General features: G+C 38.5%; 1 protein-coding gene across 1 annotated transcript in view; it reads left to right on the top strand.

Annotated features, from left to right (window-relative positions):
- TTC39C (tetratricopeptide repeat domain 39C) overlaps positions 1-24,414 on the top strand; it is a 73,963-nt gene extending 49,549 nt beyond the window's left edge. The window contains exons 7-14 of the mRNA XM_039526872.1: positions 4,221-4,314; positions 7,663-7,770; positions 8,272-8,381; positions 9,062-9,185; positions 11,632-11,729; positions 13,612-13,716; positions 22,179-22,217; positions 22,713-24,414. Coding sequence (XP_039382806.1) covers positions 4,221-4,314; positions 7,663-7,770; positions 8,272-8,381; positions 9,062-9,185; positions 11,632-11,729; positions 13,612-13,716; positions 22,179-22,217; positions 22,713-22,802 — 768 coding nt within the window. The 3' untranslated portion in view covers positions 22,803-24,414. The remainder of the gene's footprint in view (positions 1-4,220; positions 4,315-7,662; positions 7,771-8,271; positions 8,382-9,061; positions 9,186-11,631; positions 11,730-13,611; positions 13,717-22,178; positions 22,218-22,712) is intronic.
- Positions 24,415-26,505: the final 2,091 nt, after the last annotated feature.

Below are 26,505 nucleotides of genomic sequence, written 5' to 3' on the forward strand. Positions count from 1 at the left end.
ATAAAAGATTTTAGGAAACTGGAGAAGTGGATTGTGGAGAACTTCACCTTAAAATACAAACAGGGTGAAATCTTGACCTCATTGAAGTCTGAGTCTAGGAATTTCACCCAGATTATACAGAACTCTTATTACGCTTATGCAGGAAATGACTATTGCAGGGTATCTTTTCTTTTAAAGCTGTCCTCTTGTAATTCTAAACTGAAACATTCTTCTTGAGAAATAAGTTAGCCATTTAGTAATTTTTAGGAGCTGTGTGGAGAGAGCATGTAGTTTTTTAGATTACATCACTGGGTCAATTTTTACTTTCCCTAAATAATAGGAACCTTTTATTGAAATGTGTGTGTAACTTTAATCTTCCTTTTACTTAAATATTTTATGATTTTTCCCAATGCACACTTCAACAGTAGATAAATATCCAAGAAAAGCAGATAAATCATTCAGTATGTTCAAACATAACAAAAGATTTATTTCTTTAAAATGAACTTATTTTAAAAGTAATATTTATTAAATTAATTTATTTTAGAAGAAATTGAATATTATAGTTTGAATCAAAGTGTTTCATTTTTTTAATGAAATTTTTTAAAACATGAATATTTATTGTAGCATAGGTAAACAATACTCAGTTATACTTTCTTGATGTATAAAATGAAAACAAAGAAGGAAGAATAAGAGAAAAATGAATAACATATTGAGATGGAATTGAGACAGAATGAATAAGGGGACAAGGATGCCAATGGAGAATCCAGTAGCCAGTGAGATCAGAATTTAAAATTAAATCTGACTCTAAAGTAAGTTTTAGTACCCTAAAATAGTTTGCTGATAAGCCAGAAATTATATCTGACTTTTGCATTACCTGAGTGACAAGAGAGTTGGAGGATGTAAGCCATCAATTTCTTCAAAATTAAAACTTACATTTAGAAAACATTTTTTCTAGCCCTTAATATTATGAAGATCCATTTCCCAAATGTGAACTGGTACATGATTGTCTTCCTGAGTCTGCAGACACACAGATTCAGTGCAGTTGCTGTCCATAATTTTCTCTAACAGCACAGTGAAATTAACAAGGCTTTTGATCAGCTTGACTATTTGCCGTTCAGAACCCTGTGGACAGCAGTGAACCTGACAAGAATCTTTTTAATTTCATTGTGCTGTAACTTAAGAAAATTATGAGCCGTAGCATAAAAAGGTACTCTGATTGCATTTAAATAGACGTTACAGTCAAGTGTGTCAGTGTAAATGTGTTAACCATTCAGTAGCTGAGAAAAGGATATTGTTCAAGTCCCTGAGGGAGCCAGGCAGCCCTTGTCAATGGATGCAGTCTGCAAATATGTGATCTACATCTTCTAACTGGCCACAGCAGCAGAGGGGAGAGTCACAAAGGTCCCACTTACAGTCTTTTGCAGCGAGGTTGACTAGACGTCCTGCTATTAGGGGCTTTGTCTTGTATATGCAACTATTCTCCTCCCTCCCCTGAAAAAAGTGTCCTAATTTTTCACACTTGCTATCTGGCCATCCTATCTGTACCACATATGATCACCCTACATCTGAAGCAACTGAACTTTTCCTACCGATGGCATGGAAAATCAAAACCAGGTGGCTGGACTGTTAAATCTGTCAGAAGATAGGTATTGGCTATGTTTGAACCTTGTTCTTGCCACCTAGTATGCCACTTGGAGGTGACATTGAGGTCCCCTTAAAGGAATTGTCCAAATGGGGTGCCTTGAGCTAATAATTTGGTGGCTTGGTGGATTAGATACATCTTTAAACATGGGTAGATGGGCATGTCTTGCACCATAAGGGAAAGATTCTGCAAGGTAACTTTTTGCCTGATGTCCAAAGGTGCAGTGTTGGACAGGACCAGCATCCAGGTCAAACTGGTTGGTCTCAAAGTACCAATTATATGCATAGTTTCATTCAACTGAGTGTCCACTAGTCCTGTGTCAGAGAAGCTGGAGGGCAATACTCTGCTGCAGAATAGCACTAGGTAAGCCCAGAGCTGCTTAATGTCTACTCATTGGCTCCGCAGGTTGAACCAGCTAGCTCGCTGATCAGGTTGTTGTCTTAATTTTCAGCAAGGTCTTGGAAAGGTGTTCCTTGAATGTCAAGTTGGGGTCAAATGTAACATCTAAATATACAGACTTTGGATCGTGGTCCAGCCTGTGGTCATTTAGGAAGATGTTGAGCTGTTTGTTGGCCTTGGAGTGGTTTAAATGGAAATAGCTGGAAGCTGGTTGTTGTTTTTTTTTGGTTTTTTTTTTTAGCACTTGGTTTAAGTCTCCATCTTTTATCATTGTGGGCCATCTCTCTCTGCATCTGCATTCAGCACTTCTAAGTGTTAGCAATCCTGGTCCTGCACTGCCAGAGAGATGATGTCTGCATAGATAAAACACCTGGCAGTGGTGTAGGGAAGGTCATTTGTGAAAAGGTTCAAATGTGTTGGTGATAGAACTAAACCCTGCAGTAGACAATTTTTTTTAAGGTCTCCAGGAACTGGGGTGTGTTATTTTTTTTGTCCAAGTGAAACTTGGAACTGATGATCTCTCAGGAACAGTTCCACAGACATGACAATGCACCACAATAGGACCAATGACAGTTTGTAAAGTAGGCCTGTATGTTGGATCCTGTCATGACCAGCAAGATCTAGAAATACTGCATGTCTTCTGCTTGGTCTGAAAGCCATTCTCAGTGTAGGGTATTGAGTGCCAGCACTTGATCACAGGTACTATGGCGTAGTCTGAAATCTGCTTGATCTGCATGTAGGATGCCATCACTGGGGGAGGCAGTTCTTTGCAGGATAAACCTTTCAAGTAATTACTGTACACAATTTAAAGTACTGGAGTTATTCATGAGGAAGGTAAGGAAAAGTGTGCATCTCCTTTCTAGCTACTAAAAGAGAGCATTGATCAGACATCTACTAGTTTTAGGTTGATACTAAGAATAGAGCCCACCCCACTCCCAAGCTATTTCTTCAGAAATCTGCCTGATAAGAGAGATAAACACCCTCATTCTTCTCAGCAGATTGGGGGAGGCTGAGTTTTCATCAAGCCCTTTGAACTCTTCTGCCACCCCCAGTCTTTTATATCAGCCTCTGGATAGTGGGTTTAGTCCTCTGGCTAGATTTTTCATGTCCTGTCTCACAGCTTTGTCATGTAAATATGATCTGAGGGATGATTTATACAGAAAATTTCATCCAGAAGCACCCTCCAGTCTTTCAGTTTGTATCCAAAGCTCAAACACTTTCCAAAAAAATGAAAAAATCTGTGAATTCAGAAATCATTATAGATGATGATATGGAAATAATGGCAGAGTATTACACTTTACTTAGAAATTCTTATATCCAGCACTGCCATAGGAATAAATCTCAAACTATTGTTGTTCTAAAGTAACAAGACTTGTGACTATATATCTGGTGGAATAGAAAAGTAAATAAAAACTACTTGTCCCTAAATACACATGCCTACGGAAAACATGCTGAATCCTTATGTTTGTATCTCAAACCCTTAAACCTATTACAAAAAAAATATAAAGCCAAAATCCCTAAAATTCACATTTCCAGGCAGAAATTATATGAGAGTCTATCTTTTGTGTATGTGGTACCTTTTATGTTGCTTAAGTACTCTAATCGGTTTGCTACTCTGTCCCTTCTTCCTTTGCCAAGTATGCTGTCATTAATCTTTTATTGCTAACCAACCATAGGCCTCTCGGGCTCCACATGGGTGCAAAGGTCTCCTCACACAGATCCCATTGTTGGCTCAAGACAAAATTGGCTATGAAAATAACTTCTGGTTGCTTGGTGTTAATAGTTGATTTAGCTCAGGCTAATGGTATTATTCAATTGAACAAAAGCACCCTCAAGTTATCTAACTAGTCAGACTGTTATGTCAACCAAGCTATCAATATTTGACTAGTTCAAATACTTCATGAATTTCACGTCCTTCCCACTCTGCTCATCTTAAGGTCAGAAATTTTTGGAATTTGTCTTGGACTCAAGTCTCACTCAACAGAATATTGTGCCCCTTTCTTTTCCAGAAAACCAGTGACTATTGTGTGAAATATGGGGCCTTCTGTTTGCTAGATAATCATTTGTTCTTTAATTGTTACTGATAATAGAGATTTGTATTTGAAGGTTTTTTGAATTGTGATTATAATGGTACTTGTTCAAATTTGCATTTATTTAACAGTAGTTGTGTTATGTTTTTTGTTTTGTTTTCCCCTCTTAGTGTCAAATCAACAGTGCCTTGACCTCCTTTCATACTGCTTTGGAACTTGCAACAGATCAGAGAGAGATCCAACATGTCTGCTTATATGAAATTGGTAAATACAACTTCAATGACATGTACATATTCTGTTCTCAAATTTTGATTAAATGACACCATTTTATATTCTGGCTCTTTCTAGTTAAGGTTTTTGATTTGATGCCTCAAAAGTTATTAACGTTTGAGTGTCCTAATTGCATGGATTGTTAATAATGCTCCTTCTTATGATTCCTTAGTTGCCAATTGGATTGTAACATCTGATGACTGCATGATCTTTGAACATACAACATACATACAACCTGTAGTAACTCATGCTTTTCTACATGTAGAAACCTCCATAGAATTAAGAGCACAATGCGCAAATTAGAGCTGGTTACTTTTTACTCTGCCTTTAATAAAAAAAAGCAGAGTAAGAAGTGTCCACTCCATAAGACTGAAAGCCTGCCATGGAATTCAATGATTCTATGCCAAGGATTAACAATCCTGCTGGAACTTCAGAGCTCCCAGGGCTTGAACATACATGTCCATTGCCTTCTGTTAAAGTACAAACAACACAAATTTGGAGATCTCACTTTTTTTCTTCAGTGTATCTGCTATGATTAGCAAAACTAAGAGCAACTACCTCACTGCGTAGGAAAGATAAGAAGTATGGCAAAAGACCACCCTGGCTTAACCATGAGATTTTCAATGATCTGAAACTCAAAAAAGAGTTCTACAAAAAGTGGAAACTAGGTCAAATGACAAAGGAAGAATATAAACAAATTAAAACAAGTATACAGGTACAGAATTTTAAAGGCCAAGGCAAAGCCTTACTAAACTAGCTAGAGACATAAAGGGTAATAAGAAAAATTCTACAAATACACTAGAAGCGAGAGGAAGACCAAGGACAGGGTAGGGCCATTACTAAATTGGGGGGGGGGGAGAATAACCAAAAATGTGGAAATGGCAGAAGTGTTAAATGATTTTTTTTGTTTCCGTTTTCACCAAAAAGCTTGTTAGTGATTGGATGTCTAACATAGTGAATGATAATGAAAATAAGGTAGGAGCTGAAGCTAAAATAGGGAAAGAACAAGTTAAAATTACATTGACAAGTTAGATGTCTTCAAGTCACCAGGGCCTGATGAAATACATCCCAGAATCCTCAAGGAGCTGACTGAGGAGAAATCTGAGCCATTAGCGATTATCTTCAAAAGGTCATGGAAGATGGGAGAGATTACAGAGGACTGGAAAAGGGCAAATATAGTGCCCATCTATAAAAAGGGAAATAAGGACAACACAGGGAATTATAGACTAGTTAGCTTAACTGCAATACCTGGAAAGAGAATGGGGCAAATAATTAAGCAATCAATTTACAGACACCTAGATGATAATACGATGACAAGTAACAGCATGGATTTGTCAAGAACAAATCGTGTCAAACCAACCTAATAGCTTTCTTTGAGAGGGTAACAAGCCTTGTGGATGGGGGGAAGTGGTAGATGTTGTATATCTTGACTTTAGTAAGGCTTTTGATATTGTCTCGCATGACCTTCTCATGAACAAACTAATGAAATACAACCTAGACAGAGCTACTGGAAGGTGGGTGCATAACTAGTTGGAAAACTGTTCCCAGAGAGTAATCATCAGTGGTTCACAGTCAAGCTGGAAGGGCATATCGAGTGGAGTCCCGTGGGGATCAGTTCTGGGTGCGGTTCTGTTCAGTTCTTCATCAGTGATTCAGATAATGGCATAGAGAGTACGCTTACAAAGTTTGTAGACGATACCAAGCTGGGAGAGGTTGCAAGTGCTTGGGGGGTAGGATTAAAATTCAGAATGACCTGAACAAACTGAAGAAATGGTCTGAAGAAAATAGGATGAAATTACATAAAGACAAATGCAAAGTACTCCACTTAGGAAAGAACTCTCAGTCCCACACATACAAACTGGGAAATGACTATCAAGGAAGGAGTACTGCGGAAAGGGATCTGGGAGTCATAGTGGATCACAAGCTAAATATGAGTCAACAGGATAAAACGGTTACAAAAAGAGCAAACATCATTCTGGGATGTATTAGCAGGATGTATTAGTTGTAAGCAAGACACAAAAAATAATTCTTCTGCTTTACTCCACACTGATTAGGCCTCAACTGGAGTATTGTGTACAATTCTGGGCACTGCATTTCTGGAAAATGTGGAGAAATTGGAGAAAGTCCAGAGAAGAGCAACACAAATGATTAAAGGTCTAGAAAACATGACCTACAAAGCAAGTTTTTAGGGGGGAAAAAAAGAGGGGTTGTTTAGTCTGGAGAAGAGAAGACTGCGGTGGGACATAAGTTTTCCAGTACATAAAAGGTTGTTACATGCAGGAGGGAGAAAAATTGTTCTCCTTAACCTCTGAGGGTAGGACAAGAAGCAATGGGCTTAAATTGAAGCAAAGGCCTTTAGGTTAGACATTAGAAAAAAAACTTCCTGTCAGGATAGTTAAGCACTGGAATAAATTGCCTAAGGAGGTTGTGGAATCTGCATCATTGGAGATTTTTAAGAGCAGGTTAGACAAAACCTGTCAGGAATGGTCTAGATAATATTTAGTCCTGCTATGAGTGCAAGGGACTGGACTAGATGACCTCTCAAGGTCCCTTCCAGTCATACAATTCTTTGAATCTATGGCCTGGTCTACACTATCGGTGGTGGGGGGGTCGAACTAAGGTACGCGACTTCAGCTACGCGAATAGCGTAGCTGAAGTCGAACTACCTTAGTTCGAATTTCCTACCTGTCCAGACGCCGCGGAATCGAACTCCACGGCTCCCCCGTCGACTCCGCCACCGCCGTTCGCAGAGGTGGAGTTCCGGAGTCGACGGGAGCGCGTTTGGAGTTCGAACTATCGCGTCTAGATCAGACGCGATAGTTCGAACTCCGAGAAGTCGAACTCTCCGCGTCGATCCGGCGGGTAAGTATGGACCTACCCTATGAGAACCACAGAAGATTCTATAGCCTTGGTACGCCTGTAAGTACTTAGAAGTACTACTTGTTACTGAACCTCCTCACATAAACAAAGTGAGCATAGCAGTTCTCTGTTACTAGTTTGAGAACTGAATAAGATAATGCATCTTTTTGCTCGAAACTTTTGAAACCTGTTTGAATTGATACATGCAAGAGTTGATCCCTAAAAAATATATTATCTTGTATAATACAGTGGTTATAGGTAATGAGGCAATTTCCAATTAAGTTTTAGTTATACTTCCCTTCAGATTTTTCAGAAAAGATTTTTTTTAAATGTTATGGAATTCCTCAGGGTGTCTTAAAATCTTTGGACTTGCCACAACCCAAAGTGTTCACAAACATTAATTCTTTGTTTTTAGTGTAGTTGCCTATACCGTGTAAAACTAACATGATTTCTGTCATAAGTTAAAATTGTTCTCATTTTTAGGCTGGTGCAGCATGATAGAAATGAATTTCAAAGATGCATTTGAATCCTTTGAAAGGCTTAAAAATGAATCGAGATGGTCCCAGTGCTATTATGCCTACCTGACAGCAGGTTAGTTTTTTAGTGATAGAATTAGTGATGAATGTGTTAAAGTGTGTGTGTGTGTGTGTGAACAAGTCTTTGGTCATGAACTTTTGCAATTGTGGAAGTTAATTGCACACTTGGAACTTCATCTAATTCTTCCTTTTATACTGTCCATATTAAAGAGCTGTGGCTTCAGATTTTGTTTACGTAGTTACAAGGCCACTGTCACCATAATTACTCAGTGCATCACAAACATTAATGAATTAATCAAAAGAACCCTCAGAGACAAGTATAATTATCCTCATTTTACAGATGAGGAACTGAGACACCAAGAAATTGACTTGTGAGAGATCATACAGGAAGCCTATGGCAGAGCTGGGAGTTGAACACAGTGTGCCTGAGTTCCCTTTACCAAAAGACCATGTTTTTCCCCTTTACCTGCATAATGCCCTCCCTCTATTTTTTCCCTATCTTTCATATGCTGGAATCTTTAGCAGAATTTTTGTGTGTGTGTGCTCTTTATTACAGTGTGTCAAGGAGCCACTGGTGATGTGGATGATGCGCAGAATGTATTCAAGGAAGTTCAGAAGCTTTTCAAAAGAAAAAACAATCAGATTGAACAATTCTCAGTCAAAAAGGTTTGGTTGGCATGAATTGAGTTGCTTCAGTACAGTAACTACAATTGGCAATTGTGTTGTCCTTTACTCAAGGATTTGGTTCTAAACAAAGTTTATTTTTTTCCGGTAGCCATCTTCTCTAGTGTTAACTTAGTGGAAATGATTTAAGTGGAAAAAGTGAACAGTGCTTTATAGTTTAATGAACTACCAACAGGAAAAAAGTTGGTAGCTCACCACTAAGCTTGGTTTACATAATTTTCAGAGGAAAAAAAAAATACTGATATACCAAAGCTGCAGCACTAGTCTTTCTTCCTGCTTCATTTCTTCCTGCTTCATTTTACCCTGATGTTAGCTCTACTGTGCATGCCCGTAGTTAGGGTATTCTGGAATCTGGAAGTGATGTGGAAAGGCCCACAAACTTTTTTATTGGAAAAAATAGTTAGTCCACCACTGCATCAATATTCAGGTTGTATTATTTTAATTTTTTTTCAAGACTTGTTAGTCATGTACCAGATAACGTTGATCTTGATTGAGAAACAATAATTGTACTATTTCAGCAACTTATTTTTAGTCTATAGAGCTGCAAGCTAAATGTTCACGCCCCAAACATTTTAACACTGTTACTTGCTTTTGTGAAAACATCAGAATTATTGTTTGTGACCCTTATCTGTCTCTTTTTCTGATATCTTTGCTGTTTTCAGGCAGACAGATTTAGGAAGCAGATACCAACCAAAGAGCTCTGTGTGCTGGCATCCATTGAAGTGTTGTATTTGTGGAAAGCCCTTCCAAACTGTTCCTTTTCTAACCTACAGCGTATGAGCCAAGGTAGGATATGTTTCCTTGGCTATCTCTTTCAGTGAGATAATATGTTCTCTTTTTCTTCTGTTTTCTTTTTTCTCTCATGAAGACTAGCTGATTGCAGTAGTACGAAGGCTGAAATGTGTGGACATTTTATGAGTAAGCTAAATTATTTGGATAGTTATGGAAAAGGGCATGCATTAGGACTCAAATTAACACTTATTTTGAAATAGAGAGTGACAGTCTCTCAAAAAAAGTTGACCTTCATGACAGCATTTTAATTTAAAATCCAGTGTACTGCAGATAGTTGGATTAGTTCAACTTTGTTTAATGACTCTTTTTTAAACATAGCCACAAAAGAAACAAAAAACACAGCAATCCATTTGTGTTTTGTCACCTAAGTGTACATAACTTCCATTAATATCTGGGGATTAGAGAAATAGATATGGAACTGTAACGATTGTAGGTAACTTTAAATAGCTTAGCGGTCCAGTTGGTATGTACATACACACAGTCACACACAGACAACTCACAATCCTCTCTCCTCACCCCAAAAAGTGTCTGTGGAGATGATATCCATGTGTAAAATTACAGAGCCAGGTGTTACATTAATTTATCATGCACCTTTGATCACCTCTCTGCCCATTAAACAATCTCCCTTAAGATTTCTGAGCAGCTTCAAATAATCCCCCCCTCCTTTTTTTTAATCCACCTGCCACTGAAATAGCTCCTCCTTCTCTTTTTACATGTTGAATTTCTGTGCATGCCACACATGCACTCAACGCATTGAAAATTACATCTGCTCAGGGACCAGAGTCCTACCCCAGTAATAACTTTTCTATCTATAAAAATAACTTCAAAATACATTAATTCATGCCCCTGCAGGAGCTTTATACAATTGGAAAGGGGTCGATTCAGATTCTCAATTTTTCTAGCCTTGAAAGGTGCTAGAAAGACCTTTAATTAAATAAATTTTTGTGTCTAAAAATAATAGTTTCCCGAGGGCTTTTTGTGCTGGTGTGTGGTGTTTTGGTTTTTTAATAGCCCCATCTGAGCGCTGTACATTTGGACTTAAAGAAGGTAAGGTATCTGGTTCTAATAGACAAGAAATACGAAAAATAGTTCCTATGTAAGTTTTATAAACTCTCTCAAACATTTGTAAAATAGCTTTTCTGTAATTTAGGTGGCACGTACAGAATAAATTATAGTGTTTAGTATTAAGGTTCTTTTGGCATGGGCTTGTATTCTACTCATATTTCATGAATAACCCCAAAATCATGCTGATAAAACCTTTAGATCACACCATTATGTATTCCTGTGATATGTAAATATGTTAGTGTTTCCAATATCTGTTAATTTTTGTAAAGCATCCATAAAATGGACACTCAAAATAAACTGAAATAATAAATACTAGATCTTGTTTCCCTCACATTTCCCACCCTTTTGAAAGCTGAACCCTATTTATTTCAGGGGGAAAAAAACCTATTGTGCTTCCTCTGAAAACTTACCATATACATCTTCTGTATGTGGCCCTGGCCTACACTGGGAAACTATATAGATCTTCATAATATGATACCACCTCTCTTTTCTTATATGCTTAAGTGAACAGTGAAATAGGTTTACAATGTTGGCGTTTAAAGCAGGGGTTGGCAACCTTTCAGAAGTGGTGTGCCGAGTCTTCATTTATTCATTCTAATTTAAGGTTTTGTGTGCCAGTAATACATTTTAACGTTTTTAGAAGGTCTCTTTTTATAAGTCTATAATATATAACTAAACTATTGTTGTATGTAAAGTAAATAAGGTTTTCAAAATGTTTAAGAAGCTTCATTTACAATTAAATTAAAATGCAGAGCACCCCGGACCGGTAGCCAGGACCCAGGCAGTGTGAGTGCCACTGAAAATCAGCTTGCATGCTGCCTTCGGCACACATGCCATAGGTTGCCTACCCCTGGTTTAAAGCATCTGAGTTAGCACCTGTTGAAATGTATGGTGCCTATAGTTTAAGCATCTGCGCAAACTCAGGTGGATATGTCTGCATCCTTACCTTCAAAACATGAAGTGAGTATATTCTCCCAGTAATAACCAGTATTGCTACCCCCACAAACATTCAGATATTATGAGTCAAGCCCTCAAAATTCTGAGTTTAAAACAAAACAAAACAAAAATGGGTTCTTTTAATTGGTCGTCTGCCTTTGAGCCTTTAAGGTTCACTTGGGTCACTTTTTCAAGTTTTTTCTCCACAACCACGAGGGCTAGAAAATTACTTTTTTTTTTTTTAATTAAAGCGGAGAGAACATTAAAGATACAGATTACAATATTGGAGACTGGCCTTTGCTAGTTAAAATTAAGCTACAGAAATGAGACACTTTCTAATCTGGTTTAAAAAAAAAACCAAAAAACACCAAAAGATCATTTTTATTTTAAAGGGAGTATAATTTGATTAAAAGTTTAATTTGATTTTTTTTTAATTAAGCTTGTCATGAGGTTGATGATTCATCTTCTGTTGGTTTGAAGAATTTGCTTCTTGGTGCCATACATAAATGCTTAGGAAATTCTGAAGATGCGGTTCAGGTAAGTTGTTACAAGAACAATAATGATGTACCCAACTATCTTATAAATTACCCCATTTCTGATTAAGTACAAACTTCTGTTTGTCGTTGCTACTGACACACTGGGTGAATGATAGTAGAGGATATTAAGTCTTTTCAAAGTATTCTGAGATAGTATGTATTACTGGATTTCATATTGTATGACAGGAAAAGGCTAAAACATGGGCTTCAGTGATCTCCCAGTTCCTATTAAGGGCTAATGTTTAGCATATGTATCAGCTGAGGTGGCCAGCCAGGGTGAGAGTTGAAGGGAAAAAGTGGAAGTGGAGAATTTCAAAAAAGAATTGTGCCTCTGGGCTATTAAACAGGGTTTAGCATGCTGACTTTTTGTTTTTTTAAAGACAGTTCAGCTTCTATCAGTGATATACCTTGAAGCCATCTTAAGCTCTAAAATAGGGTGTCCAAAATTTGGTCCACAGGACAAAGGCAGCCCTCTGTATTCTGCCATGTGGCCTATGATCAAACCTCAGATATAATTATGGAAGTGTGATGTGCAGTGATTACAGCCTTTATCAAGCAGGACCTTGAGTCGAGTGGCCTGGCTACTCAGAACAAGATGTTGCATCAGAGGTGGGTGCAGGACCATCCTGCCCAGCCCCTGAGCTCCTGGTCGGGGAGGCTAGCCCCCTCCCCCGCTGCCCATCCTCTCCCCTGCAGAGCTGTGTGGGCAGTGCTCTGGGCGGTGGAGCTGTGCGCTCCTGCCAAGCAGAACAGCAGCGTGTCTGGCTCCGGCCGGCGCGGTAAGTGGGCCAGGACTGGGGGGTTATATAAGGGGCGGGGAGTCCCAGGGGGCAGTCAGGGAACAGGGAGTGGGGGGGCGGTTGAATGGGGCGGAGGTTCTGGGGAGGGGCAGTCAGGGGACAGGAAATGGGGGGGTTGGATAGGCATGGGGTCCCAGGGGGCCTGTCAGGGGGCGGGGGTGTGGAATGGGGTCGCAGCAGTCAGGGGACTGGGAGCAAGGGGGTGGGGTTCCAGGGGCGGGGGGTTCTGGGAGGGGACAGTTAGGGGACAAGGAGCAGGGGGGGCGTTGATGGGTCGGGGGTTCTAAGGTGGGCGGGAAGTGGAAGGGAGTGGATACTGGGCAGGGACCAGGCTGTTTTGGGAGGCACAGCCTTCCCTACCCGGCCCTCCATCCAGTTTTGCAACCCCAATGTGGCCCTCAGGCCAAAAAGTTTTCCCACCCCTGTGTTACATTATGAGTTCTGTGGATTATACTTCCAAGCTGAGTGGCTGCAGTCTGTACAAATTTAGGGCATCCCTCAGGCTTTTGCTATCTGCCAATGCAGCTCTCTCAGTTGGACTGAGTTTTTGAACACCCTTACTCTAGAGCTAATGGAAAATTGAAAAGAAAGATGTTTCTGAGTATTAGCAAATTTCAAAGATCCCCTTTTAATGTATTTGTTCTGCAATCACCAAATTATTTGAACTTGTTTTATTTTTGCAAATGGAACCCAATTCACACAAAGACAATGAAGGAGGTGAACTCTTTTATTTCTAATTCTATCCAATTTAGTTTAAAGAATCTGTGTCTATGACTGCCAATTATTAAAGAACCATGTTAAACCTGTATTTTTTTTTTCGGTTAAAGATATAGAATCTTTGGATCAATTCATGAATTTTTTTTGACACAGACCTAACATTTTTCTCTAACAGCAAATGCTGACATGAATTCATATGATCACTGCTGTTAAAGATTCTTTAAGACATAGGAAATGTTGCTCCATTCAGATTATGATTTTGGAGTTGGCTTGTGGTGCTTGATGTTCAGGGTGCTGCTTATTTAGTTTTCCAAAATGAATGAGACTACTCTTTTTAATGTATAAACACTGATTTTTCTCTTACAGTTCTTTCAGCGAGCTGTTAAAGATGAACTGTGCCGTCAAAACAACTTATACATTCAGCCATATGCTTGCTATGAACTCGGCTGTCTTTTGTTAGACAATCCAGAGGTAACACTAGAATACATCTTACATTTTTGGCAGTGGAAAGGGGGTCAACTGTGACCACTCTAAATAGACAATGAAAATCTGCTATTTTACAAATTATCAGGTATAGGAGTTAATTTTAATCACGTTTCTACCTGTGTATAAAGAGTCCCTTTAGTTTTGTGTCTTTAGTGTGATAGATACCATATTATTGTCTATGTGGCGATATCATACTATAGAGAGTAGCACACATCATACAAAGTGTACAGTGTGACATTTGCAGGGGCTTTTTGCGTACCTGTGATGGTATAATAATGATTGGTTTCGTTACTGCTCATTTTTACCTATTATATAATAGATATGGATCTGAGACTGTCCAAGGCAGCTGCATTGAAACATTTCATTCCTGGCCACCAGCTGGTGACACTCTAGCAAAAAAAATCAGCGGAACTGCTCCAAGTTCCTGTCTATTTTATAGCTAAAGTTTAAAAAGAAAAGAAAATTACATAAAGAACAACAAAAATTATTGAAGCAAGAATATAAGAATATTGGGGAGCTTAATTAGTTCTGTGTCAAAATAAACATCTTTAAGGATTCCCTATGTACTTATCCCAAGAGTGGGGGATATATAGTGATGCTGGAATGCTTTTTACAGTGGGAGTGCTGAAAGCCAGTGCTCTCCAAACTTTTTACTTCACACTCCCCTTACCCCTGTCCATGCCCCCACTCCCCAGAGCTGGGGCCAGGATTGGCCATGGCTCCGGAAGGGTGGGAGGACACGGACAAGAGTAAGGGGGCTGAGGCTGGGACCGGGGCTAAGGCTGGGAGCACCAGGACCGCAGGCGTGGGGCTGGGAGCAGAGCCCTGGGTGTGGGGCCAGCAGCAGCCAGGACCCTGCACGAAACCTGGGGGTGCTGCAGTGCCCCCCCACACCCCTAATTCCCACGCCTATGGATAAATACATGCCTGGCTCATGAGCTCAGAATCTTCTGGAAAGCTATATTTATTGGGACCATCCATTCCCCTATCTCACGGCACATGGTATAAAAGCTCCTTTTGAGTACTGAAGATGCAGCAAGTTTGGAACATACTGAAAATCCAGTCCGACTGACTTCTCTGCTTTCTGCCTTCTGATGTATGGGTTTATCAGTCTTTCTCACTCTAGTAACCGAGTTTCTACCAGGAAACATTTGCTTCATGTATTCCATCTGGGTAGTAACCACTTCCCTCAGAGGATTTAAATCTCCCTCTCACAAAACTCATGGGCTTCTGTTCAAACTTTGTCAGGCTATTCTATGTATAATCTAAGAAGAGGCAATATTCTTCATAGCCAGAACATCAACCTTCAAGAGTTAGTGAATTATAGATGTGTTGCCAGATTCTCCCAATCCCATGTTCCATAATGGTAAAGTGGCCATGCATCCTCATCCCAAATTCATATCTAAAGTAGTCTCTGATTTCCCTAAGACTCATTCGCATCTAGGTATGTCAGGCTCCCTGCATTAGGTGTCTGGAGAACCTTAAGTTGTCCTCTGTAGAAAACCAAATCTGTCCATAAGTTTCCTCGGACTTTTTGTTTTGTTTTGGTGGCATATGGGGTTAAGAATAGAATTCAATCCAGCTGACTTCAGAGGCTGTCAGAATAGATCAGGAGATGTATATGTGATTGATATGACATGGCAGGTGCTCGACCACCTAAAAATATCAGAATTTATTCAACTAAGGCAGCTTCTGCAGTATGCTTCACACTATCTTCCTTGTTGAAATATGTAAAACCTTCACATGGAGCTCTATATACTTATTTTAAACAGTATTACTTCTTCCACTTGCCTCTAAATGAGTTGGCCAGTTCAGGGAAGAAAGCTGTTAATTAATGCTCTTCAGACCCAGCTCTTAGAGGTTCTGTAGTAGGTGGAATTGATAACATATGGTGCTATTAAGGTTGCACATCACTTTTCATTGTAAGATCCTATTTTCAGTTGTTTATAACATTGCAAAATGTTAACCATTTAGGCTGAAATTCTCCATGCTGGGTATCTGCCTCAGTCTGAGTAGTTTTTTAAAACTTTAGTCAAACTGGTTCAGCAATTTATAAGAACGAGGCTAGGGAAAAATAAGTTGTTTTGTCCTTATTAAAATTCTGGCAGCCACTTCTTTGAAAATTTCTAGTGCTTCCAAATTTGGCGGAGGTGTTCCTTTCGCCATCCTTGATGCCAAGGATGATCCTTTTGCCATCCCAGTGAATATCCACACAAATTTGGCCAAGTTAATAAGCCTCTAAAAATTCTCAGTTCACACATGCTCCGCAGAGACTTGTTAGAGTTTTGCAGCTGATTCTCTGAAGATTCTCTTATTGGGCATGTTCCAACTACTTGCAACTTTACATGCTCAGAAGAATCTATATGTAGCATCCCTACACAAGGACTGAGCACGCTCCATGCTGGGGCTCTGGGGACTGAACAGGACTTTCCTTGTAATTGCTCCTCCAGCCAGGTATGACTGTAATGAGGAGTACAGGAAGACAGTCTGTCCTGTGCTCTCTCTGCGCCCCATGTTGCTTCCCAGGCAGGATGGAGGGGAGGGGAAGGTGGAAGCCACCTGATTTGAATGCAGAGGGGTGAGGAGGGGAAGAGATGAATGTGTGAAGAGAGCAGGGTAGGAGCCAGAAATAGAGAAGGGGGAAGTGTGAACAGTGTAGGGAGGGAACAGGTACAGGAGTTGGACAGGGGTGAGGGAAGATTCATCGATTATAAGGCCAGAAGGGACCATTGTGATCATCCAGTCTGACCTCCTGTATAGCTTTGGCCATAGAACTTCTCCAAATAAATTCCTAGAGCATATCCTTAAGAAAAACATCCAATCTTGAGTTAAAAATTGTCAGTGATGGAGAATGTTCCTCAACCCTTGGTGCATTGTTCCAGTGGTTAATTACTATCACTGTCAAAAATGTATGCCTTATTTCTAGTCTGAATTTGTCTAGCTTCAACTTCCTGCCATTGGATCATGTTATACATTTCCCTGCTAGATCAAAGAGCCCATTATTAAATATTTGTTACACATGTAGATACTTACAAAATGTAATCAAGTAACCCCTTAACCTTCGCTTTGTTAAACTAGATAGTTTGAGCTCTTTGAGTCTGTCACTGGAAGGTATGTTTTCTAATCCTTTAATCATTCTGATGGCTCTTCTCTGAACCCTCTCCAGTTTATCATCATCCTTCTGGAATTGTGAGCACCAGAACTGGACAGTGTTTCAGCGGCAGGTCACCAGTACCAAATACAGAGGTCAAATAACCTCCCTATTCCTACTCAAGATTCCCCTTTTGTTTCTCAGGATTACATTTGCTTTTTTGGCCACAGTATCACACTGGGAGCTTATGTTCAGCTGATTATCCATTATGTTCCTAAATCTTTTTCAGAATCACTGCTTCCTAAGAGAGTTCCCCTATCATATAAGTATGGCCTATGTTCTTTGTTCTTAGATGTATATACAGTATTTACATGTAGCGGTATTAAAACATATATTGTTTGCATATTGCTTGCAGTTTACCAAGCGATACAGATTGCTCTGAATCAGTGACATCTCCTCTTCATTATTTACCACTCCCCCAATGTTTGTGTCATCTGCACTATCAGTGGTGATTTTATGTTTTCTTCCAGGTATTGATTAAAATATTAAATAGTATAGGGCCAAGAACTGATCCCTGCAAGACCCCCCACTGGAAACACACCTGCTTGATGGCAATTCTCTGTTTACAATAGCATTTTGAGACCTATCAGTTAGCCAGATTTTTAATAATTGAATGTTAATTTTATATCATTCTAATTTTTTAATCAAAACTCATGTGGTACCAAATCAAACACTTTAGAAAAGTCTAATTATATTACAGCCACACTACAAATGTGGTTGATAAAGGTAATCTCATAAAAAAATCAGTTGAGTTTGACAGGACCTTTTTTCCATAAACTCACTTTGATTTGCATTAATCATATTGCCCTCCTTTAATTCTTTATTAATCGAGTCCCTTATCAGCTGCTCCATTATCTTGCTTGGGATCAACGTCAGACTGACAGACCTATAATTACCTGGGTCATCCTGTTTACCCTTTTTAAAAATTGGCACAATATTAGCTTCCTTATAGTCTTCTGGAATATCCCCCGTATTTCAAGAATTATTGAAAATCAGCATTAAAGGTCAAGTAAGCTCCTTAACCTGTAATTTTAAAATTCTTGGGTGCAATTTATTTGGGCCTGCGTGTCTAAAAAAAATGTCTAACTTGAGTAGTTTCTGTTTAATATCTCTGAAGAAACTAGTGGAATGTAAAGAGTGTTATCACTATATGATGAGACTATATCATCTATATTTTCCCCAAATACAGAACAATAAATATTTATTGAACACTTCTACCATTTCCGTATAGTAATGGATCAATACCATTGTCCAGATTCTTTTTGTTCCTAATATATTTTAAAAAACCTCCTTATCATCCTGATCTCTGCTGGCCGTAGATTTCTCCTTGTGACCCTTTACTTCCCTTATCAATTTTCTACAGTTCCTAACTTCCAATTTATATTCTTTACTATCAGTTTCCTTTTTCTTACATTTGTTATGTTGTTTTTTTATTTTTTATAGCTGCCAATATGATCAGCAGATAAAGTACGAATAGAGGGGAACAGGGAGAGGCTGGGAAGGGCAGGGGTCTGTAACTTCTTGAGTACATGAACCCAGTCACTCTGAGTCTTGACATTCCTTGGCTGTCTAGCAAATAGCTATGAAAGTTAGGCAAAGTATGTATGTTTTTATCCCCCTCCAGTGGTGGGTCCACATAAAAGATAACTTGTTACCGGTTACTCTTTTAGCCCAAGTAGTAGAGGACTGTGCTATGGATCTACAGATCCCATCCCTGCTGGTGACCTATGTGGGGAGTGAATATGATGATGATTTTTTTGTGTTTTTTCAGTTTTACAAATAACTTAGGGTTGGGTTTTTTAATGTGTTAAAATTGCAAAGTAAAGAACTCAGAAGTTAAGAAATGTTGGATTTATGATTACCTGTGAACCTCCTTCCCACGTCTATGAATTATGATTAGGCTTTGCAGAATTTGTGTTTTTATGTTTTTATATTTTGACAAATAATATCAATGTTTATTTTAAGCATTTTTTTAGATTTTTATCTATTTACATTTTCACAGTAGTGCAAACCCGCCCCCCCGCCCCCGCCCCCGGGAGCCGCCACCTGATGTGCCAAGATTACTTCTACCCCTGTTTTCCCTGCCAAGTCGGGACTCCAGCACCCTATCTTGCTGAGCCAGACATGCCCATCTGCTCCAACACAGACCCAGGATCTGAATTACTTGCCCCAAAGCTGCAGGTTTACCTGAAAGCAGCTAACAAAAGTAGTGTTGTCTTTAACACCCAGATGACCAACTCCCAATAGGGTCTAAACCCAAATAAATCCGTTTTACTCTGTATAAAGCTTATGCAGGGTAAACTCATAAATTGTTCGCCCTCTATAACACTGATAGAGAGAGATGCACAGTTGTTTGCTCCCCCAGGTATTAATACATACTCTGGGTTAATTAATAAGTAAAAAGTGATTTTATTAAATACAGAAAGTAGGATTTAAGTGGTTCCAAGTAGTAACAGACAGAACAAAGTAAGTCACCAAGCAAAATAAAATAAAATGCGCAAATCTATGTCTAATCAAACTGAATACAGATAATCTCACCCTCAGAGATGCTTCAGTAAGTTTTTTCCTCAGATTGGACACCTTCCAGGCCTGGGCACAATTCTTTCCCTGGTACAGCTCTTGTTCCAGCTCAGGTGGTAGCTAGGGGATTCTTTATGATGGCTCCTCTCCTCCCTTTGTTCTGTTCCACCCATTTATATATCTTGTGCATAAGGTGGGAATCCTTTGTCCCTCTCTGGATTCCCACCCCCTCCTTCTCAATGGAAAGACACCAGGTTAAAGATGGATTCCAGTTCAGGTGACATGATCATATGTCACTGCAAGACTTCATTGCCCACTTGCCAGCACATGCACATACAGGAAGACTTACAGGTAAAACACACCCATCTGCAGACAATTGTCCTGGTTAATGGGAGTCATCAAGATTCCAAACCACCATTAATGGCCCACACTTTGCATAATTACAATAGGCCCTCAGAGTTATATTTCATATTTCTAGTTTCAGATACAAGTGGTACATTTATACAAATAGGATGATCACACTCAGTAGATTATAAGCTTTGTAATGATACCTTACAAGAGACCTTTTGCATGAAGCATATTCCAGTTACATTATATTCATTCATTAGCATATTTTTATAAAATTATATAGACTGCAACGTCACAACGGGTTTAAAGCATTTTTTTCCTTTTTTTTTTTTTTTAATTTTCATTTTTGGAAAAGTATGTGGGGTTGTCAGAAAATAAGAGTCAGACAATTTTATGACTGTGAACTTTGAGATACAAAAAGTTAAAGCTTTATAACTGTTAAAACGCAAATTGTCAGCATAACATCAAAATATACAAAGTAAATATCCTCAAATCAGACTTTAATAAGGTTTCAGCCAGCATTTTTCTTACTTTGCCTATCTGAAATTTGACTATTATCAATGGAAATATTTATTATCCATTTCCGTGGGTATGGTGAAATTGACATTTACTGACACAAATAAAAATCTAATCCTTCCAAACCTAATTATGATATAGTTTTAAATTATATGATCACATATTATTTCTTCCACAGGACCCCTGTCTCATTCAGTGCACAGGACTAACTTTTGAGAGCTTTCAACCCTAATGTTTTTAATGTTTTTTTTTTTTTAAATGTAATACATACATCTTTGTCACCTTCCTACTTTTTTGGAGTCTCTTGTAAAGAGATTTGTGATTAGAGGAAGTAACTGATTAATGGTTGGGGCTGCTCACCATTTTATACCATCAGAACTGGGCATGGGGGTAAGTGGATCCCAGCATACGGTGCTTTCTAGAAGATAGAGTTCACAGTCTAGGGGTATGCATATCCCATCAGCATGGATCATCTTTAGTTACAATATGATTCCCAGAGTTTTAGATCTTGTACAAATAAACTCTGGAAATTAATTTGGGACATAGAAAAGGATTAAACATACTGAAGTTAATGAATGAAAGATACAGATACTGATTTGCATTTTCATCATAAAAATCATGACTTTTAATAAAAAAGTACTTCAATTTAATTTGAAGTTATTCATATTTATCTATGAGATCAAACATCATTTCATCTGAATTAACTTCATTATTTTTAAACTCTTCCATTCATTAAGCCCTTCGATACCATCGTGGTAGGTGCTGTATAGGAGACTAAGATCAGTTTGTGCAAAACACAGACTTTATGGGTAATATTTTATACACTTTTGAATGTAGCTATACCATTTCAAAATAAAAACTACAAATATTTAAGGTATTTATATTCAGAGAAAATGGAGTAATATACTCATTTGAATCACTTTCATCTTTCTCAGTATCTTTTTTTTTATCCTTTGTTGGCATACTTGTAGAAGATTTAAAATAAAAAAAAATCACATTATCTTACTGGGGAATAGAGTAGAAGCCTTCAAATACAGTAATAAAAGTTCAGTTGAAAATATCAAATTTTTCGTACAAGCATGAGTAACCCTTGCTATGTCAAGAAAAATAGCTCATTGAAAACCAAAATATTCTCTTCTCTTCCAAATCATTCTAATAAGGTCTGTCTTTAGCCCATGATTATTATTGCAGAAGGGCAAGTTGTATGAAGTATGGAAATCTTTTAATATTTCTAAAGAGAAGGTTCAAATGAGTAAACTGAAACAGATAAGAAAAAAAGTTGAAACTCTTCAGAAATCTCAGTGTATAATTGATGTGTTTTGCAAGTTGAATTGGTCAAAACAGTAAATTTGCTATTCTTAAACTTTAGTTTGCCTATAACTTTAGTGTTTTCGCTGGATATGGTAGCTCACTCTATGCTTATAGCTGTACATATATTTTATTTTTTTTAAGTAGACAGAAGTGTTGTTTTTTAAATACACCTCTACCTCGATATAACGTGACCCGGTATAACACGAATTTGGATACAACGTGGTAAAGCAGCGCTCCGGGAGGGGCGGGGCTGTGCGCTCCAGCGGATCAAAGCAAGTTTGATCTAACGCAGTTTCACCTATAATGCGGTAAGATTTTTTGGCTCTTGAGGAGAGCGTTATATAGGCGTAGAAGTGTACATACAGAAATACATACTGCAGGACCAGTCAGGTACCTTGTTAGGAGCCTGTAAACACCTACAGGGCATGGTGTTTACTACCATGAGTAGTCCCAGTAGACCCAGTAGTATTTTCTCCAGTAGTATTTTCAAGGTTGAGACCTTAGTTCTCGTTGGCTGACCATTCTACTTTAAAAGATTCTTTTTGACCTTTCTGCCATGTGTACATTCTTCTAAAGTGATATTTTCTTCTCCTTTTTCTAGACTGTGCCAAGAGGCAAAATCTTACTTCTCCAGGCAAAGGTAACAAATCAACACAACCTAATCCTGCTGTTAAGTGAATTTTACAGTTCAGCTTGTTTTGCAGGTTTTAAAGTGTTGGTGTATATCACCGATGCTCCACAACTTTATATATATATATACTGGAACTGGTCATTCCTTTTACTCATTGCATGCAGGTTGGGATTTCCTGGAGCTTTTGGACATATACAACTTCCCACTTACTGTGCAAGCCTTTAATAGAGAAGTAGACTGATCTCTGCTTGCACTTGGGAGGTAGAGGGGAACCTCCTGCACCACCTTCTAATTGGTGGACTGTGCTGGGGAAATCTCTCTACCAACACCATTGCTTAATTTTGGTAAGGGAAGAGGGTTATTAGCAATTTTCAAGCTCCAAGAGCCTTTTTTCTTGTCTTAGTTACTGTTTTGTAGCTCAGTGACTTCTTAAGCATCCTCAGCAAGTCACCTTGACATCCTAAGGTCGATGAGGTTAATAGTTGTATGTATTTTGTGTTGCAGGAGGAATTCACTGGATATGATTTTGAGAACAGATTGCATGTCCGCATACATGCAGCCTTAGCCTCTCTGAGGGAAGTGGTTCCACAGTGACAGCCGGGAAGTCTTGACATATTCTTTCCCACAGTTTCCGCACTTTAAGATAAAGCAGAGGTTAAGCTTTTGGGAAGATTGACTTTTCTTCTAAAAACCACCTGTGCCAGAGACACTTTCCTAGAATGTTCAGAGTTGGTGTGACGTAGTAAAGTATTACAATCTTAATCATTAAAAACAAAATAAGTCAGACAGAAAGAGAGGGTTAAGTGATGTTGTTGTGTTTTAACTCTTTCTTTAATTTAAGCCAAGCTGAACACATGTAGTCTGTGATCGTAGCCTTACCTGCACAATAAGCACATATCTGATTTACCACAACAACATTGGCTCAATTTTAACAGGTATCATTTACCTGTTCTAAATATGTCTAAAAGATGTTTTCTAGGGAGAACAACCTCATGTTTGATGAAAATAATTCAATATAAATAATTGTTGAAAATTGTAAGTTTGCAGAGCTGGACAGAACTTTTTTTCCTTCAAAAGCCAACAAAAAAGCGAGACACAAAAGAAGAAAACTGTTCAGCCAGGATAATAGCCAGTCTGCTCATTATATTTACTGGGTTAATCCAATGTCTTGATGCTGCATACTGTGTGTATATTTTAAAAATCTTCCACCCATATTTGTGATAAATTATGAAAATATTTAGGTTCTCTGCTTCTGGTATGTTCCAGACAAATATTTTGTTTTTGACATTTAGTTACTGTATGGGTCATTTTAGTTTTGTTCTTAATGTTCTACATGGTGCATTGGCCTGCTAGGCTAGATGTTCCAAAACTTTAGCAAATTCTTTTCCACTTAGGTTGCTAAATATTGTAAGATAAGGGAGTAACCTTAAAAAGTAATTTTTAAACCCCCTTATTTTGAAGTAAGGTTGTCTTACTGAATGGTATCTCTTCCCTTACTTCCATATATGGTACTCTAAACCTGAGATGTTTAAAGTATTCATATATCTCAGTCAGCTTAAGAATATTTGCCACAACCATATAACTTTAAAAACATGGCCAAAAGTGTAGTAATACCGTAATCTGTTTACCTGTCAGTCAGTAATATTCACTTTCTTTTTATGTTGTTACATTCTTTTTAGTATTACATTTTATGGAGCTGTACATTTTACTTATAAAAAATGTGAAACTTGGCCAGAATGGTAGTCGGTTCTGTCGCTTTGCATAACTGATTACTGGGTTTCCTTGGAAATGTTTAGCATAAAGCCTTATCTTTGCTTCAGTCAGGTTGCTTTAAATGTTGCCTTAGCTCAATTTCTTTCTTTTTCTCTCTCTCTCTCTCTCATTTTGTCTCTGCAGAATGTTTCCAAAATGTAGTATTTTGCCCACATCTAACCTGCACTGGTTTGCTTCAGGAGTTGCATCTCAAATGAGACCTGATATGGAGTGGGGGAAGTAATGCTGTATATTCACTAGGCAGGGAGAAAAGATGAGGATAACAACCTATGCTTTCTAACTAGAAGTACAGAATTCCCACCATTAGGGATTTACTTAGGCCTGGTCTACACTAGGGTGGGGGGTCGAACTAAGGTACGCGACTTCAGCTACGCGAATAGCGTAGCTGAAGTCGAACTACCTTAGTTCGAAGTACTCACCCGTCCAGACGCCGTGGGATCGAAGTCTGCGGCTCCCCCGTCGACTCCGCCACCGCCGTTCGCGGTGGTGGAGTTCCGGAGTCGACGGGAGCGCGTTCGAAGTTCGAACTATCGCGTCTAGATTAGACGCGATAGTTCGAACTCCGAGAAGTCAAACGCTATGCGTCGACCCGGCCGGTAAGTATAGACCTGCCCTTAGGAGCAGTCCAATCTCCCCTTTTTATTGCAGTCCAAGATGAGGAGAAAGACTTGGTGACTCCTATAGGCTATAATGTTGCTTTATTGTTTTTATGATCTAGTTACAGTCCATGTAGTGAACATGTTTCTCCTTAGGTTTGATTCAGTAATACTGAGTCACCAAAATTCTGGCTTTGTGAGTTCAATCCTTATTTGACTTGGTCAATTCAGACAAGTATTGGATAGAAACATTATACTGTATATTACTTAGAACCCTGATTGTGATTTAAAAGTGAGCTTAATATAATTCTTTTTATTTCTGATTTTTTGTTTTTTAATCAAGAATATAGTCCACTCTGGATAAGCAGCAACTAGGCAACTTTACATTACCCACAGATTTCCTGTAGTACACCATTTGAACTGAACGCAAGAACATACTGTCCAGGACACACAACTCTTGCATTCACTTTGTGTTGAGATGTGAAGGGTCCAAATACCCCAGATGAATAGTAGACACAGTGTGAAAGTAGGCTTACCAAATGGTCTACTCCGCTCACAGGGCCTGTTGAGTTGGAGTGGTACAGAAACAGACTTGTCTCACTATGTACTCATCCAACACCTCAGCTCTGTGCACGTTTGTTTCTCCATGGAGTCCAGAAAATCATCACTGAAGTGGAACTATTTCTGTATTTTTCTCCCCTCAGAGGAGAATCTCTTTATTTGTAAATGTCAGTTATTTTTTATATTAGATTATGCCTGTGATGAGAACAGTCTCAACTGTATTTTACATAACTTGGATAAGTTTTTATACTTTAGAGCTCGGAGGCATGGTCTAATTGCAATAATGCAATATGCATCTTCCTGGTGAATATATTTAAGATTTTATCTTCATTGGGTCAGGTATTTTTTGGTTGTTGACACAGTTTTTATCTCATGACTCATTTCAAGTAAATAACTAGAATTTTTAGATGTCACCAAAAATAAGAATATTTATTGTGGTGTACTGTTCATGTAATTAATTTACAGAAATTGCACTTTTATATTTCTGCTGAGTAAAATTAAAAGAAAATATGGACCAGATTGTTCTCTTGCTCTTTAAAATTACCCTTAGTCAGTAGCTTCCTGAATATGAATATTTGGCATCTTTGTAAACTTCCTGGCTGTTAGTGAATTGTCTAACAGCAGTTACCTCAATTTCTGTTCTTCCATCATGGTTTTAGTCTTCTGGTTTAGAAAATGGGTTACATATTGAGCTCAGTCGTGGCATGGACATGAAGATTTGACACTCATTGTAAAGACCTTTAATTTTATTCCCCCCAAAATTATGTACCCACAGTATTTCTCCATTTTCCAAAAATGTCTCCAGTTTTCTCTCAAGCGAGCACATTAATTGCTTCTTTTGCTAACTTGAGATGCTAATTTTGTATTCTGGCCATGTTTGGTTCTTAAATAAAATTCCCAAAGCCTTGTATTGAATTGCCTGTCCATTTTCCGAACATAGTCCTGTCTAAACAGCTTATTGGGCATTTTTTAGTCCAGAGTTGACTCTCTGTAGATGTTCCAGATGGGAAGCAGTGTGTTGGTAGCACCATACAGTACACATATTTTAATGCAGATTGTGAAGGGGTTGGTTGTCCATGAAATAACTTCACAAACCACCTCCCCTTCCAGTAATGATCACAAAACAACATCCCTATAGCAACTGTAGTAGCTGCCTACAAGGAAAAATATTAGGAAAATGTATGTTTAGATGTCTTTAGTGTGATTTATTAGCTGGAAATAAGCAGCAGCCAGTGCCATCTGACGAGCCAGCTATTCCTGAACCACCACCAAGTGCTCCATAGGCCACAATTTGGGAACCTCCTACGTACTAGACTCCACTAATCTTAAACAGTAAGAAGCAAGATACCAGTACATTGTCTCTAATT

The sequence above is a fragment of the Mauremys reevesii genome, linkage group 2, assembly GCF_016161935.1.
Source record: "Mauremys reevesii isolate NIE-2019 linkage group 2, ASM1616193v1, whole genome shotgun sequence".
Taxonomy (NCBI): domain Eukaryota; kingdom Metazoa; phylum Chordata; order Testudines; family Geoemydidae; genus Mauremys; species Mauremys reevesii.